The sequence below is a fragment of the Mirounga angustirostris genome, unplaced genomic scaffold (assembly GCF_029215605.1).
Source record: "Mirounga angustirostris isolate CCGP_5_RB_7025 unplaced genomic scaffold, mMirAng1.0.hap1 SCAF_7, whole genome shotgun sequence".
Lineage (NCBI taxonomy): Eukaryota > Metazoa > Chordata > Mammalia > Carnivora > Phocidae > Mirounga > Mirounga angustirostris.
The window spans coordinates 75,792,257-75,813,320 of NW_026991715.1; the positions used below are offsets into that span (position 1 = coordinate 75,792,257).

General features: G+C 39.8%; 1 protein-coding gene and 1 long non-coding RNA gene across 3 annotated transcripts in view; both read right to left on the reverse strand.

The window, feature by feature from the left end:
- Positions 1 to 8: 8 nt before the first annotated feature.
- LOC135365403 (uncharacterized) lies at positions 9 to 2,603 on the reverse strand. The gene is made up of 3 exons (XR_010413170.1): positions 2,183 to 2,603; positions 1,728 to 1,827; positions 9 to 528 (listed from the first exon to the last, which is right to left on the reverse strand). It is a non-coding gene; the product is annotated as an uncharacterized LOC135365403 (long non-coding RNA).
- A 1,606-nt stretch (positions 2,604 to 4,209) lies between these two features.
- LIX1 (limb and CNS expressed 1) overlaps positions 4,210 to 21,064 on the reverse strand; it is a 57,922-nt gene continuing 41,067 nt past the window's right edge. For both annotated transcript variants that reach the window (XM_045899208.3, XM_045899229.3), the window contains 4 exons: positions 20,577 to 20,717; positions 18,042 to 18,137; positions 8,991 to 9,068; positions 4,210 to 7,187 (listed from right to left, as the gene is read on the reverse strand). In XM_045899208.3, the coding sequence (XP_045755164.1) occupies positions 6,900 to 7,187; positions 8,991 to 9,068; positions 18,042 to 18,137; positions 20,577 to 20,717 (603 nt within the window). In that variant the 3' untranslated portion in view covers positions 4,210 to 6,899. The remainder of the gene's footprint in view (positions 7,188 to 8,990; positions 9,069 to 18,041; positions 18,138 to 20,576; positions 20,718 to 21,064) is intronic.

Here is a 21,064-nt window from a genome sequence, read left to right on the forward strand (position 1 = left end):
AGGCTCTTAAGGACAAATATTTTTTTTTTTAAGATTTTATTTATTTATTTGAGAGAGAGAGTGAGAGAGAGAAAGAGCACAAGAGGGGGAAGTGGGAGAGGGAGAAGCAGACTCCCTGCTGAGCCGGTAGCCTGATGCGGGACTCGATCCAGGGACTCCAGGATCATGACCTGAGCCGAAGGCAGTCGCTTAACCAACTGAGCCACCCAGGCGCCCAAGGACAAATATTTTTAAAATGTCTTGGGAAATGGCCACATTTCCTCACTTGGGTAACTGAACCCATATTTACCTCAGGTGACTCCTCCTTCTCCACTAAGTCTACATTGTTTAGATGGGATGAATTGACCACTAGTTTTAGGGGGACAGACATGTGACTCAGGAATGGCACAGTGATTGATTGAACTAAAACACCACTATACTCAGTTCTGGAATTTGGATTTGAACTGCGGGGAAGAGAATTTCTTCTGCTGTTACGAGGGAAGCATGAAACTGCTGGTCACCATCTCGCTGCTCCAAGGAGACAGCTGCCTAAAAATGGAGCCAACACAAAAGAAAGCTGATTTGAGAAATGAGCAATGATACACATGTATGCACATATGTACACATCAATATCATGAGAGAGATCAAGTCCTGGTTTGTGTTTCTGGATACAAATGCACCTGGAACAAACATTCTTGTGTCACAAGCCAATGAACTCCCCCTTTGCTTAGCAGGCTCGTTTTGGGTTTCTACCTTACAACCATGTAAGTCCTGACCAGTTGAGTAGAACAAAGCCAGGTCTGATGAACGAATTAACTCATCATCAAGGAGTAAGGAAGGTACCAACACACTGATAACAAATTTCTACTGAAGAAACATTCATTGAGCACCTGCTAAGTATTTGATCTAATAGTCCAGATGCTAAGATAAACTAGTCGGTTCAGGATGGCACGGAGCTTTCAGCCAACAAGACACTGCTTTTCTTCTTCCTTTGCTCACATGAATTCAGAGGACCATTTCCAAAGACGAGTTCATGACTGGAATGTCTTTGGCAAAGATTGCATTCTTGAGCATTGTCAAAGTGTGTTATTAGTTTCCTGAGGTAACTAATTTTTTAAGAAGACAACAGTTATTTGAGGTTATGAATTCTGTCTTTTTAAAAATAGAGTTCTGTTTGCCTTCTGTGGTTATACCTCCAAAGAACATGAGAACACAGGAATTTCCATGTAGGGGAGCAAGGGCAGGATGATTAGCACATAATACATAAATTTATTTCAGAATTGGAAGGATTCCTGAACACTGTGAGAACTGACATTGGAATGGGAGGGGCAGTGAGTGGGGAAAAGTCAACTCTGTCACCAGCTTTAGATCTACTTTTCTCAGCAGCATTTTTATCACTTGAAAGGCTCTTCCTCATGTCGGGTTTTTGTTTTTTTTTTTCTTTTTTGGGGGGTTCTACTCGGAGGATAAAAAAAATCCAGAATAATATAGCGTGATTTTTTTTCCCTGAACGAGTAAGGTCCGATTTCTTTGGTCGCAAGGTATGTGATCCACTCAGATAAAAAATAAGAAAATTTACTGCAGGGCACTTGGGCCAGCAGCTCTTGTCATCCCCTCATGGGCTTCACGCTTTCACCTTCTCCATGCATCTCTGCCTCTCTCTGCATCTGCTCTCTGCACTAGTCAGCGTCTCCTCTTTCTACAGAGCAGCATCCTCTACTGACTCATGGTTCCTTCTTCCTCCTTACTTGTGCTTGCACAGACCACAACTCTCGTGAAGGTGACTCTTCCAGCTTCTTCTCCCAACTCAACCTGGCAAATTCCTTCCATGTTTCTTAGTTCACATTCCTGAGGAGAGAGACTGATCAGTCCAGTTTGGAGTTTTGAGCCAAGTTACCCAGAATCACTGGCTAGTTATGGGGCAACTGTGATCAGGATGGGGAAGTGTCACATGGAGCCCAATGAGAACACCAAAGAAGCAGGAAACCTTAGGAGTATGGGTGCATGGGACAGGTTCCATGGCTACCCTGTTCAGTGTAGTCCTGCTTTGTGTGTCTGTGTCTTTCCTCACCAGCCCTGGTGAAAATAGTCTGCAGAGAAGCTTAGTAGCTGCCATTTGGAGGTCACACAAATATTCCTGTTTCTCTAGTGATACCAACTCTTAGAAATTTTCAGAGTTTGTAAGAAGGCAGGAAAAAGTTACCTTTTCTTCAGTAAGTCAGCAAGTGGAAGAAACCTTGATCAGAAGAAGCAACAAGTGATGGCAGTGGGTGGGGTGTTGGAAAGGTAATCTATGGGGGGGGGGCAAAGAGAAAATAAAGAGACTGGAGAACCAGTTTGGGGCTGAGAAATACATCCCGGGAGGTTTTCAATATTATACCCTAGACCCACAGCTAACCTTGTTCTACCTTCCCCTGCCCACCCACAACCTAAAAATGTGTTAGATTCCATAGATCAATATTTGAGGTGCCCTACTGCTTATGTAGGCTAGCTCAGGAAACTTGCCACCATTTATGACTTTGCTTTTATAGAAAAATGCACCCTCAGGGTTGAACATCTGACTTACAAATGTATTTGTGGTACATAATTGCTGCTACAATTGGGAACCGCTATAAATAGATATTATATATTATATAAATCTATATTATAAATAGATTATATATATATATATATCTCGCAATTTTCCCTTGCAAACCACTAGAGAATCAACAGATCAACAGCTCTCAGGAAGAAGCTTCTGCTTGCCTTTCCCACAACTTACTTTGTTCCAAAGTACAAAGTGCTACCAGGGTTTAGTCAGGCTTAAAGAAGCGACTTTAACAGGAGCTAAAAGAGATTTCCATGGTCTCTGGTAAAGGGATTAAAAGTAATAACAAATGTTAAGGCCAAAGTGATAAAAGAGTGGGAGCTGCTCTTTCGGTAGAAAAAAGGCAGCCATCTCTCTTTGCCCCTTCTGTTTTTCTCCAGCTTCCAGAAAGTGTAGAGGGGGCAACATTCCCTTCTCTCCTTTATTCCTTTCTGCACTTTACCCCAGGAGGCTGGTTACATCCAAAGGGGCAGAGCTGTGCTGCCCACTAAAGAACATGTTAGGTTGCTTTAGGCCAAAAGAGCTCAAATTTAAGTTTGATCAGAAACACCTGGTAAAGTGGTAAGGTTTATCCAGACCTTCTCCAGTAATTTGGCCAGCAGGTCTGGGTGTGACCCAGGAACTTTTATTTTTAAATGAGTACCCCAGATGATTCTGGTATGGATATTTTATGTATCATATGTGAGAAGGAAAGCCTGAACCCTGGGGCAGAATCTGGCTGTACTGCTAAGATACAGTGTGTGTGTGTGTGTGTGTGTGTGTGTGTGCATGTGCTTGCCCTGCTTTAGTTCTGGGCTGCAGGAAAGCCTGTTGCTCAAACAGGTCCTACCTAGCTCAGAGGAGCTCAACATTTGAATTGGGGCCAAGGCCAAGTGGAGCAATAGCTCCCACTAGTTAGGCCAAGGACCTTTGGGCCAGACCTTCCTGGATAGAGCAGTCATTCTCAAACCTTGTTGCACGTTGAAACGACCTGGGGAGTTTTAAAAAATACTGATGCCAGGGCCCCACTTCCAGAGAGTTTGATTTCATTGGTCTGGGTATAGTCTAGACATTTAGGATTTTTTAAAGCTCCTTAATTATTTCTAATGTGCAGCCAAAGTTGAGAACCACTGTGGTAGAGAAAATGATTTTCATGTTCCTAAGAGCCCTGGCTAAAAACGGTATTCACTCTTTAACACCATAGACGCCATAGAAGAAAACTTAATATTTGCATTTCTGCAAGGCAAAACAAAAAAGTATCAACAATATATAAGTGGTAATATCTTGAATAGTGTTTACCTGTAAACATAGTCAAGGATAATGAAAATATTCTTTGGCTTCTTTTGTCCTTTGGCAAGAAAGAAAGGCATGGCATGATATAACTCAGAATTCTCTAAAGCATTTCAGAGATAAAGTCAACTACACCAATACTGCTAGCTTCAAAAGTCTCCCCCAAAGAAACAGGGAAGTGTTAATCTTTATATGCTTTTTTCCTCTTTTCCCTGAGACATAAGTGATCAGATTCAAAGTTGATATGGGTACAGCATTTCAAGAATGTTTGTGATTTTATTCTTCTCCTTTTGTAGAGGTAAGTGAATGAATTTAACAGAAAACATATCAGTAGACTATAGCTTTTGAACAAATGGACAACCAAATTCTGATCATTAGAGGAACAATGACTTCATTAAATCGGTAATATTCTGATAGGTTCACACACATTTAGTGACTTGCTTGCTTTCAGCTGCTTTTTCATAACAATTTGGTATATTTGGATTTTGTGAAAATTAAACTATCTCTTGTCAAGATACAGTACAATTCTGTATGTAAGGAAAATGACATTTATCTTAGAAATAGGCTACATGGGGCTATGTCTGAACTAGCTTGGATCCCTGCTGAAAAGTTTAAGAGACAGTAAGTCTGTGCTCAAAATTAAGAGTTCTAAACTGGAGCTTCTTGGACAGAGCAATCCATGGACTTTGGAAAAGTCCACAAACTCTCTGAAACTGTGCAAATTTGAATGTATCTACCACACTCTGTTTTCCTACGAAGAGGTCCATGACTTTCATCGGATTCTCAAAGGGGTTATAACCACAAAAGTTTAGGACCCAGAGCTCCATATATTTAAATAGAGTATCCTCCACTGCAATCCTCTTTAATACAGTATGTCACTGAGAACAAGATACAGAAAAGGAAAAATAGTAATAATCTACTTTGCTTTTCAACCTGGCTTTTATTGGGTCCGGAATTATAAATGTTTAAGTGATGTACTGACAGGTATTGACTGATGTAACTTATGTCTTAGCTGACATTGATTTGCTATAAATGAGCATCAAAGGGCTCAGCAACGGCAAAGATTCTGATTTTTGTTGCTTTTGCTGTAGGTTCCATGCCATTCCAGGAAGAGTGGGCAGTTTTGACCGGCTGGGGAAAAACTGCCTTTGGCCAAGGGAGAATCTCTGCTTTTAGTTTACAGAATGGTGCAATTTTCTGATTGTAAGGTGGAAAATAAATTTACTATTTTCCCAGCTGATTCCAGTTCCTGCATCTAATTAGATGATGTCAACTTGAGGTGCACATTGTCAAAGTCTGCAAATGCTAGCAAAGATATACCTACCTTTAAATACACCCAACATGGGAAATTATGGCTTTTTGAAATGATAAAGACTAATGACTTTATGAAAAAATTACTTTAAATAGAAAGTTTCCTTAATTTTAAAATTTATTCAACTTACAAATATTAATTCTAATTCCTTTTTGGGATTATAAGGGAATACAGTTTTATTCTAGGTGACATTTAGCCTCACTATGGGGAGGAATATGACATTTGTTAAAATAATATTTTAAAATTAAATTTATCTAATATTATATAGTATTACCTTTCCACATTAGAGTAGGGCAGATATGAAGCTAAGTTCTCCCCTGGTATGAGAAATATGACATATGAAATTAATTTTTTATTATCAAGGCTACTTCCAAAATACATGATCAATATACATAGTTTTCACGGAGACTTAAGGAGTGACAATTACGTCTGTACATATTTAGATATGAAGTTAAACTATCACACTTCTGTAAATTTTAATGTAAAAGTAGTGGTTTTAGCCTTCAGGAAACTTAGTTTGCATTTGCTTAAACATGAAGAAAAGGAAACCTTGTTTAACATTGAAAAAACTGTGTTCTTTATTTTGAAATTTTGGACTAAATGCAAGATAATCCTTTTCATGTTATAAATATGGAAATTCCTACAAATGTTTAAAATTGATACCACTGCCATTCTTAAACTTGAGCAACCAGAAACTATCCAAAAATTGATCTGTATTTGCTTTTGGTTTTCTAATCAAGCCATTTTCAAAGAGAGATGCCTAATTAAAACCTAAAAATGACACTACATTTGAACTACTCATGGCTCATATTCTTGAACAACAACAAAAGACAGCTAAAGACTCCTCTCTAATGCATGAGAAACTAATCAAACACAAGCACTGTTAAAAGCTAATGACTTTTCAAAATGCTTTAACCTTTAGAATGCCAGTAATTTTCTCCGTTATAAATATATGACTCTGGTGGCAAAAATAAAAACAAATCAGTTCAAGTAATCTATTTGAAAATTATAAATGAACATGACTGACTCCAGGACTCATAAAAATTAGATATTAATTCTTCTTGAGGAATACAAGTGAAGGTACTACTCTAGGTGACATCCCCAGATGGAAGAGTGTAGATTTAAAAAAATGATTATTACTGGCATTTTAAGGCAAATTAAATTTATCAAGTTATTTTCATACTATTATCACTTTATGATCTTTGATAGTAGGATGTCCAGATAAAATCCCCACTGTAATTTTGGATTATACCCAGTAGAGTATAAGTACCTCTTAGCTTATAAAGCTTAGGAAGAAACTCCGACCCATGGTATTTTTTATATCATTTATTTAACCCCAAGTATTTTTAAAAATTGCTATCATGCTACTTTCACCAGTCTTGGCTGATGTCCTTTTGGGGGATGCTACATTGGCCCATTGTTTAAAACAACACATATAATCTAGCAAGGCACATGTCAACAGGGCTTTAAGTTGAAGCCAAACCTGGAAAATATTTTTCCAACAATCTTGTCTCCATCCTTTCAGTAAGAGGTGGAACTCTTGAAAGCATGATGGGAAAATTGCATCGAGTGGAATGCTGGGTCCTGTAAAGGTCCTACTACTCTCAGATTCTGTGAATGGAATGGATGGGAAAAATTAGTACAGCCTTCAGGTAGTAGCTGTAGGTGCTAAAGCCTCTGATGACCTCCTTCACTGAGCTTCCTATAGAGTCCAGGCTCTGCCAACCTCGGGGCAGCCGGGACCTGGCCTTGCTAGTGGTAGCCACAGAGAGCTGTTAGGCTCAGCTGATCATCACTGGGTGAGGAGGTGTCAGGATCACTGTAGATCTGAGTCAGGGCTAAACTCAGGATTTCTTTCTTTTCTTTGTAAAACCGCAGTTCTTGTCCCGCTTTCCTGGCTTCCTCCAACTCCCTCAGGGCCATCCGTAGCTCTTGAGAGAGGATTCCTGGTGACTCCTTTTCCTTCATGATCCAGTCCAGGGCCATGTGACTGCGCATCTTTTCATCTAGGGAATACTGGGAATAGTAGGAGATGACTTCCTGGGAGCCAAGAGACAAAGTCCAGAGTGTCAGTGAAGAGCAACAAAGGCACCTGTGTTCATGGCCTTCCAAAACCTCATTTCCTTTGTCTCTGACACCCCCCACACCCACATCCATAGGGGTTTTGCCAACAACTGAACCTCTCTGATGTTCACAAATGGAAGCCAAATCTCAAGATATACTTCTTAAAGCAAATGAAGGACTAAGCTGGTCGGGCAAAGCAGGGTCACTTCAGGTTGTGTCAAAACACTACCACCAAGAATGACTCAATAATGTTCACAAATAGAACTCTGACCTTGCTAGAAAATGTCTTCCTTTGAAAATGCATCCCTTTATCCATGAATATTACTGCCTCCTTGATTCCTTGAACTCTTCTGCCCAGCATTATCTCCTTCAGCAAGGTTGAGAGACAGAAACAATTATATGGAAGGATTAGGGCAGAATTGGGTTTGGTCACACCCATTGCAGAGAGCAGGAGGCTTAGAAACCAGGAGAATCAACTTCCTAACTGCTGTGTTGTTAGCATAAGGAAGATAGATGGCAGTCCAAATGGCTCACAGAAACTACAGAAAGACTTTAAGATTGTACTGTGGATTGTAGGCATTATCATTATTGATATCATAATGGTACCTTCATTCATGTACATCGTCTCTTCTGTAAATAATTCGAAATTAATCACTGTCAATTCTCATGTGAAAAATTTGCCAATACATTGTAACATCATGTATAGGTTTGATGGATACACTTTAAGAAGATCTTGTAGAGTGGATGCATTGCTTATTTTTATTTTCAAGAACATATGGTATTTATTTATGACCTTAACAAATTAAAAACAACCATGGAAAAGTGTTTATAACCAACCCAGTGAATTTCAAAGGCCTTTTATAAAATCAAAGGAAAAGAAAAAAATAGCCATAGCCATTGTCAACTACTCATTTCTTTTCCATCTTTGACATTTTGAAAGCCAGACCTTCTAACCAAAGAACAACTAAAAACTCCTGGGCTGCAGTGCATGGAAAACTCTTATATCCACCCACATCTAGCTGACTGGTAGAAGCTTTATTCCTCATACAAATTCCTGTTAGCAAATTCTCAAAAATAAACGGCCATCTTTCAGAGTCTACTGGTGCAAAAAGGAAGGATGACTCTTGGAGGATAGAAGGTGAAGACTGTTAAAGACACTGGAGGGAATTTGCTTTTGCTATTAAAAAAAGGGGGAACGGTGCTTCTCATAGGTAACAAAGAAATAGTGAGACCTCATTTCCGAAAAATAAAGAGGAAACTTCCAACCCCCAAAATTGAGGTGATTGAATACCAGCTTGCCCAAATTTATAATCATTTCTGTTGTCCTCTGGGGACTTTTGGTGGGGGTGAGAAAAATCCTCCTGCTACAACCAACTTTACCACTCTTCAGTGAGGAGGTTCAGAAGCAGTGCATTCTCAAATTTCTTTCTGCACTGGAGAGTAGAAGAGGGCACAAATTCTAAGGCAGGGCAGGTGCATAGGGAGATTCAGCATTAGACTTAGAAACCAAGTCTGTTTTAATGATCCCTCCATTTTGGCATTTAGTACAGGTATCTAAATCAGTCCTATGTGCAGGCAATGTTCTCCTTAGTGTGCATATTTGATCAGTTCCTGACTCAAGTGGACTGTTACATATATTTTTTCATATATCCTCTGCTCTTAATAGATAAAGTACCAGATTTAAACAGAGAAAAATCCAAATAAAGGAAATCTAGGAAGATGACAAGCCATCTGTTCAGTTCATATGACACAAACCCATTATTGACTGGAAAATCTCACCTGTCGGGAACACTTTGTTTCACGTAGGGCTTTTAGGCTTCCATTCCAGTGCAATAGTTGGAAAATGGTCATCAGCTCCTACAAAACCCAAACATCTGTCATTACTCTCAGAGCAGAAGTGTGAAAGAAAGTGTGAAAGCTGGGTAGGGCATAGCTCTGATCCCCAACTATCTCAGGGAAATAGAATATACAATATTATCGGAACACTTTGAGACTTTTCAAACACCAGAGTCCCCAAGCTTCTGGAGCATTCTTCCTTCCCTCCTCTGTTAATACATATTTGCACAATAAAATGACTAAGTAGTTGACAAATATCTTTCAACATTAAAAGTACATATGCTTGGGGTGCCTGGGTGGCTCAGTTAGTTAAGTGTCGTACTCTTGATTTTGGCTCAGGTCTTGATCTCAGGGTTGTGAGATTGAGCTCTGCATTGGGCTTGCACTGGGCATGGATCCTGCTTAAGATTCTGTCTCTTCCTTCTTTTCCTCTAACTCCCCTCACCACTCTCCAAAAAAAAAATTAATAAATAAAAAGTAAAATAATACAAATACTTATGCTCTAACAATTCTACACCCAAGAGGTTATCTAAAAATATCAGCACATCTCAGAATAATGTATAGGTAAAGTTATTCATTGTACTGTTTTTTTTTTTTAAATTGCCTGAGGCTGGAAATATTTTAAATGCTTATTTTTATTTTTTAAGGATTTATTTATTTAAATAGAAAATCCTCCACTGTAATCCTCTTTAACACAGTATGTCACTGAGAACAAGATACAGAAAAGGATAAATAGTAATAATCTACTTTGCTTTTCAACCTGGCTTTTATTGGGTCTGGAATTATAAATGTTTAAGTGATGTACTGACAGGTATTGACTGATGTAACTTACGTCTTAGCTGACATTGATTTGCTATAAATGAGCATCAAAGGGCTCAGCAACAGCAAAGATTCTTTTTTTTTTTTTTAAAGATTTTATTTATTTATTTGAGAGAGAGAATGAGATAGAGAGCATGAGAGGGGGGAGGGTCAGAGAGAGAGGCAGACTCCCTGCCAAGCAGGGAGCCCGACGTGGGACTCGATCCCGGGACTCCAGGATCATGACCTGAGCCGAAGGCAGTCGCTCAACCAACTGAGCCACCCAGGCGCCCAACAGCAAAGATTCTGATTTTTGTTGCTTTTGCTGTAGGTTCCATGCCATTCCAGGAAGAGTGGGCAGTTTTGACCGGCTGGGGAAAAACTGCCTTTGGCCAAAGGAGAATCTCTGCTTTTAGTTTACAGAATGGTGCAATTTCTGATTGTAGGGTGGAAAATAAATTTACTATTTTCCCAGCTGACTCCAGTTTCTGCATCTAATTAGATGGTGTCAACTTGAGGTAGACATTGTTAAAAAATGTTTTTAGGGGCACCTGGGTGGCTCAGTTGGTTAAGCATCTGCCTTTATTCATTAGAGAGTGTGTGTGAGTGGGGGAGGGGCAGAGGAAGAGAATCTTCAAGCTGACTCCCCAGGGAGCATGGAGCCCAATGTAAGGCTCCATCTCACCACCCATGAGATCATGAACTGGGCCAAAAACTGAGTCAGATGCTTAGCTGACCGAGCTCACCCAGGCACTCCTTAAATGCTCATTTTTAAAGAAATAGTTTAAAAAAGGATGATACTGAAGAGTAGTAGAATTTGCTGCCTCCAAAATATGAGTTCAGGACATGCTACCCTAAAAACATGCCACTTTGGTATATTAATTATTTTAAGCTGTAAGCACTTGAAAAACAGCAAATTCTATTTCTCTGAACTCCCCTTATCTGCCTAAAGACACATCTTCCAAAAGGAACCCAATTATGATAAATCCTTTCCTGAGGAATTTCATCAACTAGGGAAGATTGACTCTCATCACAGAAGAAGACACAGACTAACATACCTTCCATCTATTCTTCTAAGGGCCCATTCATCTTTCTTAAGAATCATTTCTATCCCCTAAGAGGCTTTCCCCCTCCCTCCTTCCCTATTATGAGGGTATTTGATCCTAAATTCCAAGCCACCTCAGAAAGATAATATTTTCCCCTGAGTATCTCTCGTATACCTGAGGTATATGTGTTAATAAAGTTCTGTTTTTCTCTTATTAATCTGTCTTTCATTACAGGGGTCTCAGCTGAGAACTCAGAAGCATAGAGGGAAAATTATTTTTCCTCCCCTACAATACATTCATACCACTGAATACTTTCATTCATAGAGAAGTATGAAAGAGAAGGCTCTCTAGGTTCTTTTTTTTTTTTTTTTTTAAGATTTTGTTTATTTGACAGAGAGATACACAGCGAGAGAGGGAACACAAGCAGGGGCAGAGGGAGAGGGAGAAGCAGGCTTCCCACTGAACAGGGAGCCCGATGTGGGGCTCGATCCCAGGACCCTAGGATCATCACCTGAGCCGAAGGTAGATGCTTAACCATCTGAGCCACCCAGGCGTCCCCCTCTAGGTTCTAATATAAAGAATCTCTATGATGTGGTGTTAAAAGAAAAGCAAGGTGCACAACATATATACTGTGTGCTAGTATTTGATTAAAAAGGAAAAGAAAATCCCTCTAAATATTTGCTTGTAAATGCCTATGAGAGTTCTGGCAAGATACAAAAGAACTGGGTAACAAAGTTGTCCCTGGGGTTGGGAACAGGAATGCCTGTGGGGCAGGAGTGCGAGGGAGACCACCCACTGACATTCCTTTGTACCTTTGGAGTTTTGAATCATGTGACAATATTATATATTAAAGAAAACCATTTAAATTTTTAAAAATTTCAGCCAAAAAGTAAATATAGATAACATATAATGGACAAACTACAGAAACTGTAAAATACTCCTATGTTTATAAATTCAGTCAGGAAAATGCCTGAAAATATGGATAATCAGGTTGCACTGACATTGAAACCAATCCCTAGTTTCCACATCCAATAGCCAGGGCTGAGCACGGCATTAAGCCTCTATCAGCATCCTTTCCCTTCATGATATCAAGGGCAAGCTAAACTGTATAAACTCTGAAGACTTTATTTTCCTCATGTGATTAGAAGTGGCAGTCTTCCATTGAAGCTACCTGCATTTTTTTTTTCTTTTTTCGTCAGAGAAACACGTATCGTGGCTTAACAGTACAAACCACATAGACACAATACAATTAAGGAAATTAAGGAAATTTTTGGTCATGACACTAGTTATGAAAACTAAACATTTAGACAGTTGTCCTACTGACCATTCAAAAAAACTGATTTTTATTGCCTTTCCCTCTGCTTGCTCAGGAAAAAGTTTAAATTATGAAAATGAGGAGACCTAAGGCATTCTGATATTTCAGACATCTTAAAATTATTAGGTAAATTTTAAAGCTATAAGATGATCAGAAGAGCAAATATCACCATTCTTATGTCTGAAATTGCCAGTAGAATGTAATAGTTTTTTTTTTTCTTCTTTTCAGTAGGGGATTTTGTCTATTTTCTACTGTACAGTAAGTACTCGAGAGCCCATAGAGACCTCAGTAAAAGCAAAACATGTGTTTCCATTAATTAAAATATGACATGGATACCAGGGGAATTACTCCTCCTGCACCAAACAGGATGCCACCATCTGCTTTGGGTCCTGAGCCCACTGCCCAGGGAAGCCATCCCTCTCATGCCCTCTGTCCTCCACTTCTCTCTGCCCTGTCCAGATCTGCACTCTGTCACATCACTATGATAATCTGGAAAAGTGAGAGTGGTTAGTTCTATGGCCCAATCTTAAGTAATCTGCTTCTCACCCCTGTGCTTCTCATCAAAGTAACCCCAGTGACTGAGGAGGGTGGATCTGTGCTGCCTTTTTCACTGTACCTTTAACCTACTCACTAAAGACTTTTTAGCCAGAAAAATGAAAAGGAACACTTTTTATGTCCTGGATAGGGAACAGTCTGTGGTGTTACAGAATGGCCACTATTTCCAAATAAGATATTTCTTTTCATTTAATGTTTTAAGACTCCACTTGAATTTTGCATCCGATTGTATATGTCCATTTTTAAAAATAATAAATACCACCTCCAGTCCTCCACCTTCCCCCAACTCAAGTTTATAATGGTTAAACTCGGTATAACCCAGAAAGATATACTGAGTTCTTGTGACTTTCAAGAGCCCTTTGGTATTGTCCTTGTATCCTTGTGGCCCAGTTAGAGAAACAGCCTATAGGGCTCTTAATTCCCTCCTCTGACAATTAGTGCCTTGGTAACATATTCTTCCTCCAGTGTCTTCTAAGCTCTCATTCTTATTTATATACTAACCATTGCCCCCCTTCCAGATAAACTCCCATCATTCTACCCAGCAATCTTCCTAAGACTTTAGAACCCACAATTCTGCTGTGAACAGAGCCAGAAACCATTCTCGTGTCCCTTGGCAACCTACATCTCTCAAAAACTTCCCCACAGAGACTTGAACTGTTTTTGACTGCCTGAGAGTCATCCCCCACACCTCTTCTGGTTTGCCTAAATTTCTATTCCATCCCCAAGGAGTTTTTGCTGTAACACAACTGCCTCTTCCTCAGTGTTGTTCTTGTTCCTAAAATCCCACAGGGAAAATGACCTTCTTTCTGCCTTCGTACATCATGTCCCAATCTAGTTCTTGCCCTCCTCTGTAGAGATACTAATCTTACCATCACTATGTAACGTATATTGAAATATTTCCACATTCTTCTTGTCCCACTTCTTTATTTCCCATCATAAGACCAAATTCAGTATCCTCAGATCTTCCCAAAGCTGTATGAGCCCATGAAATCCTTGTATGGCTCTCACTGATTCCATCGGAAATCCTTGCATTATTGTAGACTGGCAAGGAGAGGGTTGTGGACTTCAGTAAGGATTTCCTAGTTTCACCAAGATTCCTTGCTGCCTGGTTTTCACAGTTCTGTTTTCTATCTGTCAAAGCTTATCACTTTAAAGGAAATCTGTTTGGTGAGCTATCTGTCCTGCTCCTCATTCAAGTCTTTGTGCTGTGTTATTTGTTATGTGGCTGATGTAGAACCCCAGGGAATTTTGGTAGGCTTGACAGATAAACAAGAAGCTGGCCTATAGGTTGGGTTGGGACTAGGGTGAGGTGCGTGAAGCAAGATTTAAGGTGAGTCATGAAAGTTCAGGTTCTTTTATTTAAAATTCTGTCTTTAGGGGTGCCTGGCTGGCTCAGTCAGTTAGGCGTCTGCCTTCAGCTCAGGTCATGATCCCAGGGTCCTGGGATCGAGCCCTATGTCAGGCTCCCTGCTCAGTGGGGACCCTGCTTCTCCCTCTGCCCCTACACCCCACTTGTGCTCTGTCTCTCAAATAAGTAAAATCTTTAAAAAAATTCCGTCTTTATTTAAAATTTTGATATTTTGTTTGTTACCAATTTTTTCACATTCATTCTGAGTTTTTAAAATAGTGCATTATAATATTGTCTTGATCACTGAGTTTTTTAACACTCCTTTAAATTTTGTGCCTGAGGTTAAGGCCTAACTCTCCTTACCCTAGTCTGGTCCCTTCTGGTGAGTCTGTCTCAGGGACAATGCCGGCCTCACAAACTTGTGATGTGTGCAGTCACACAGGACCCCAAGCTTGATTTCATACTCTGCTGACTTGAAATTCTTAGTAATTTTTTCACAAAAGGCCCTGCATTTTCATTTTGTATGGGCCCCAAGAATTATGTGGCCAGTCCTGATCATAAAATAAATTTGAAATCAAATGGAGAAGCAAGCCCTGTGATTTCTGCAAGTTGTAGCTTTCATCCTACAGCTTTCCTGGTTCAATTTGTCATTCATTCAGTTTAAACCACCAACAGCTGGGCTCTATCCTCACAGTGCTTCCTGGTATTGCCTCCTATTAGGAATAATGTTTGCCCTTTCAGCTACTTCGTGGGGAGAAAATGCACTCTGCTCCTCTCTGGAACTTTGTCTGGGAGACTCGCTTGGTTCTGTGATTCATCAGAAATAAGAAAAACAAACACTGTAAATGGAGAACTTGAAAAACAGGTGGGCACCATCTCCCTACCCAAGAGAATGGATTTAAGAGGAAATTTGTTTATGGGATGAGGTTTTAAAAGGCGACCTGGAGAATTTAGCAAAGATGTAAATAAACAACTCATCCTTGGACTGCATTAGTCTTCACAATAAATATATTAACCAGCTTCAGTCAAAGTCCATCTCAGATCTGACCTTGACAAGACCCAGTGGCTAGTGCTGTCGCCATCCCTCCCCCCCAAACATCAGGCAGTTTTCTGTATGGCAAGGCTACTCTGCTTCCCTCCCACGAAGTAAACGTAAGCAGAAGCCTATCATGTTTCCTCTGAGTGCTGCCTCCTTGACAGCCCCCCTGGAAAGCCTACAGGCAGTCAGGAGACACCAGCCTTGTTTTTATATGGTATAGTCATCCGTAGCTAGATACAGACACAATCTATTACCCACCAGGGGTACTGAATTGCTGTGTCGGCTGCAAACAGCCCGGGTCTGTGGTCAATTCCCATTACATGCAGAAACAAGCTGATGCTTTTAACCCCGGCCACCAAGGAATGTGCTGGGACCCAGCAGGCAACCTTGAACTGGCAGAAGGAAAAGGGATGTGCTCCATGGCCCTCCTCCTGGGTTGCCAGCATCCCTACTGGGGGAGTGAGTTTGGATTTTTCCTGCCCTCACATCTTCCTCTTTCTGTGTCCCCCATCCTGCTCCCAGCCTCTTTTATAAGAATTTATGAAGCATTTCCACAGTTTGATTCAAGTTATTATTTCACATATTTAAATACAATAGACCACACAGAAAACATACAGCCCATCACAAGGTAATTAAGAATTACTAAAAGGTGGTTGAGTACAGCCATTCATAGTACTTGGACAAAATTTTAAGAATTGTTTTTTAATCTTGCCTTCCCCATCTTTGGCAGACTAACTCAGTTGAATTCAAAATCATTCTTAATTTTCTGAAAATAGCTGCTAAATCACATACAAGCTGCTATGTACCATGGCAGGCAACATTCATTTTATAATAAGAAAAGTACAATATTCTTTTGTTGGGATTGAGAGGGGAGGAATTAAAATAAATGGGGTTCTTCCTTGGGGAAATTACTATACTAGATACTTTATAAATGTCATGTTATGTAAATTCCACAAAAATCCTACCCAGTGGGCATTATGATTCTTATTTTACAGATGAGAAGACTGAGTCTCAGATAATCACATGCCCAGGCAGGAAGTGGTAGAGCAGGTTTCACACATAGTTCTGTTCAGTTTTTAAAAACCGGTCTTCTTTCCTTGTGTTATGCTCCTCCCTTTTGTTTTTTTCTGTTTGACTTTAGATCACTATGGGGGAAAAGCATGGACCCTTTATAGTTCCACTTTTTTATTCTACAGCAAGACCCCTGAAATGTTTGCAGGGAGTTGCCTTGTTCTCATTTGAAAACTTTAAGTTAGATAAAGTTGTCAAAGGAATCCATGCAGTAGTCTGGCATTTCAAGCGAAGCTGTCCTTCTGCAGAAGTATGTATAATAACAGCTGTCAGTCGTCAGTGAGTATTTACCATATGCCAGGAGCTGTTCTGGACTCTTTCAGTTATTGTCCCGTTTAATGCTCACACTGGCACTGGGAGGTGGCACCTAGTTTACATATCACGAGGAAACAGATGTAGAGGTGAAAAGTAGAGCCAAGCGAACCTGGACCAGCCCACTTCAGAGTCTGGGCTCAGAATCACTGAACTCATGCATGTCTCTGTTTATTCCAGAGGGTAGGCTTTAGGGATACCTGGTCTCTTCAAACCCAAGGCAATCAACATCAGAAGTCAGTGAGACCTGCCACTTAAAAGAAAACTCAATGACCAAATGAAGAGAGAGTATTTTTCTTTCAGCCAAACAAGGGACTAATGATTTGGGAAAATACTGATTTTTTAAAAAACGGACAGGAGGGATGTATCCACCTGCAAAGTGGCTGTATGCCATTGCAGTCCAGAAAACAGTTGGAAAGGTAGTTGAAAGCTGGTGGCTTCAGGGCTCAGATAAAAACAGTGTTGTAAATACACCGTGATGAACACTTCGGTCCATAAAACTATATCTCTGATGGCTTCTGGGAATTTAACCTAAAGCAATAGAAATACTGGGGGCAGAGTCTCTTCATTATAACACTGTGTATTGATTCCTACTAGCATTGTATAAATATGGATATTCAGCATTCAAGGTTAGTTTTTTTAGAGGGCACACATTTCATGCCCAATCACTACTGAACTTTCATCTGCCCAGCCCATAAAAGATAACAGTTGGGGGTGTGAGCTCAGAAATCAGACTGTGTGGGTCTTGCTCTGCAACTGACTAAGCTATATGGCACACTTCCTACATGATGACGTGGGGATAGTAAACGCTCATGTTTATCATGAGTGTTAAGCTATGATATTTGTTAAATGCTTAGCACAGCAAGCACAGTGTCAGCATCCAATCAGTGTTGGCTATTATTATTCTTATTGTTAATGTTATTAAGGTAGTTATTTAATTTGCAAATAATAGGTAGTGTAGTTCCTCAGCTCTATTAATATCGCTTGTCAGCAGTGGATGAAACTGGGTTACAGTTTGCTGAATGTTCTGATCTAGTTAACAATGGGTGGTGGCAGATCTTGTTTAATGGAAATACCAGAACTGCGGGGGGGGGGGGGGCATTGTTTAATATACATTACAGATAACTTCTTCTATGACTTTGGATAATTAAGAACCAAATGGTCACAACCAACACTTCAAACTGTTTAATTTGACTTAAAAGGGAACTTTGTACTGAAAAGCTGGTGAAATGTTACAGGTCTTAAGATGGTGGTGTTCCCCAGCTGTTTCTTAGACTTAAGGGTTTTACTCCACTTTAAGAAAGCAAAGACTGCCTTGTTTGTTTGTTTTAGTCTCCTGAGGCATGGCTTAGACAGAGCTATCATGCTGGATTCGAAGAGAGTTAAATTAAAATGACAAAAACAAAAAAAGACTAGATTATTGGGACAGGAGATGTTAATGATAAGAGTGGCATTCTCCCGGGTTTCTGAATTGTGTACCAAAATAAACACGTAGCAAGAAGTCAGGTACCTGAAATTCCAGCATGGTCTTCCCCATGTTTGACTCCAACATGTAGTGGTAGGCTCCAATGCTGGTGCTGGGGTCATCTGCATCATCCAAAGTGCCCTTGGGAAGAAAGCAGAAAAGGAAAATATGGATTTTTTCCTTCCCCTTCTTTTGTGGCCACGAATTAATGCTGTGGCCCTACAGTAAAACTTCTATTATATTGAGCTTCGGGTGTGCATTCTACAACCAAGGCTCCAGTTGGTTTGGGATAAAATTCTTAATCTCACCATGACTCAGAATAAAGAGGATTTTTGTAATCAATTTGAACATTCATTCGAATGTTAACTGATTATATATTTGCTAAAAGAATAATTTTCCCAAAGTAGAAATTTCTGTATCTTTGCACAAAGCTTTTGCTGTTAGATGGTGGTAATGTTTGAGTGGTTGCCCTCTGGAAGGTTGCCTTCAACTGTCATTTGAAATCCTAAAATGCTGACCTTGTTCTGATTTGATGGTACCCAGGCAAGATTATATCATTGACAGGGAAAGAATTCTCTGGTTGTTTGGACCATTCATATTTTACTGCCCTGATTCTTTTTTTGTTTATTTTTATTTTTTTTATTATTATTTTTTTATTATGCTGTTATGTTAATCATACATTACATCATTAGTTTTTGATGTAGTGTTCCATGATTCATTGTTTGCGTATAACACCCAGTGCTCCATGCAGAACGTGCCCTCTTTAATACCCATCACCAGGCTAACCCATCCTCCCACCCCCCTCCCCTACTGCCCTGATTCTTAATGGGAGCTTTTTATAATATGCTGGTGTTTGACCTGGAGACATAGATCTTGGTGTGTGTTTTTTTCACTTCCAGACTACTTAATCTTTAGGAAACAAGGTGTGTGGGGTGATGAATAGAAATGAAATTGACCTTCAATTTGGTTAGGGTAGTGGCAGTAAAAAAAAGCTAACACAAGTGCTGGACTGGCACTGGGGCCTACCCTGCAGGATCCCAGGGCCTCGGATTTCTGGGAAGGTGGGCAATGCCTTTGTCAGGCTGAACAAACAACTGCCAGCATCCGATAGCAGCCAATTTATAGCTTCTGAATGCAATAACATTAACATGCTGCTGCTGAAATATTTATGTTGGCTTTTTAAATATCCCAGAGGAAATCCATCCAGAAGCCTGCAAACCTTATATATTCTCTTTCCTTAGAAAGTTCCATGAAAAAATGATAAATTACATTTACACTGAGGGCCCCTCCTTGCTCCTGAGTAAATTCCACACATATAAATCAGGCATCATTTTCCTAACTTCTCTTCCTCAAAGGCCCTTGAAATTTACAAGTCACGAAAATAAAAGCTTCCTTTCATCCTGACAGCAGATACAGAACAGAGCTCCCCAATGTCTCCTCCCAGGTCAGCCTCTCTCTGTCCCCTGCCCCTTCTCTTAACTCTTCTGTGGGTGACAAGAAAAGGAACAAAAGGGTCACGCTAGTGTGATAATGTGTCCTTCATTTTCAGCAGCTTCTCTAAAATGACAGAACCTTTATAATCAGATTAAGGTGATGAGAGAATGTAAATCTCAGATGGGGTTTATCTGTGCTAAAAGCAAAGCCAGGAGGTGGCTAATGCCCTCAGTAATGCCAAGTTTCTGCCTTTGGAGGACACACAGGGAGATACCTGCCTCAGTGGGAAACCAAGGCTTCCTCCATTGTTTGTAGTCGGTAGGTATCAAGTATCAGATGTTCTAAATAATTCATGAGGCAAATTATCTACTCCTAGATTGCTGAGAAAATATTCTACCTAAATTTCTAAGACAAGAGTTTTTGCTCTTAAAGCACTTTGCATTAATTGTGTCCATTAACAGAAATTTTCTCTGAAAAAAAATTTTCAGCTTTCTGAAAGAATTAATATTAAGTATGATAATTCTAAGAGCTAACAGATACTGGGCATATGGCTTTTCCATGTCTAAGCAGTCAGCCTTTCCTTAAAAATACAGACGGCTGGACCCCCACACTAGTTGGGGAATTGGCACTTTTAATAAGCACTTAGGATAATTTTTATGACTAGTCAAGTTTGGGGAAAAAATGAGCTAGTTTATCTCTAGATTAAAGCAGTATTCAATTACATACATTCCCAGGCCCTAAAAGTATCAATACTTTTCAAACAGCAAACATTCAAATAAACAAATCAGGATGGATCAAATTATCTACTTTGATTTAAAATTTGATTAATGGTCATCCAGGGCAGCTAAAAAATATTTCTGAGATGTGGCATAGGGAACCAGCTCCAGTTTCTTGATTTCCAATCCAAGTGTTCATTTTGTTGAAAATCAATGATTTCATGGGTAAAAATTAAACCTGCACAATTCTTTTTTTTTTTTTTTTTAAAGTAAACTCTCTGCCCAGTGTGAGGCTGAAACTCACGACCAAGCCAGCCAGTCTTCCCAAACTTGCACAATCCTCAAAGAATTTGCTCACTCTAGTATTTCCCCAGATTCAACTGCCTTGGTGTCTCAGTGCATCCAGCTTTCTACCCTAGTGGGTACTCACACTGGTGGAGGCAACTGCTTCCTGCACACTCTCCATAATGAATTCCTTAGTGATCCTTCGAGAGGGCAGCTCATTGAAGAGGGAGTTGATTAGGGCCACTTTAGCTGCATCCCGTCTGGCTTCAGCTCTACTTAAGCAGCACTTGAGAAAGGAAGGAGAAAAGGAATCATTAGAGGATTCAGCATCTCACCATTTTTGTCACTGCCTCAATGGATTTCTGGACATTTTCATTCATACATTTACTCTGCACCTATTCTTTCTTACCCATTGCTAATCCCCTGAAGATCATGCAGATTTTCCTTCTGCCCTAGAGTTCATGCAAATGTCTTGGTTGGTTTTCAAATGATTTTTGTCTTATTTTATAGTCTTTGAATGTCTCCTCTGAACCAGAGACTTTGCATACTGTTAATAACTAATAATAAAAATAATAATAGCTACTATTATGAACTTGGTGAGTACATTCATTTTTAGGGCCTTCCTCAAATTCT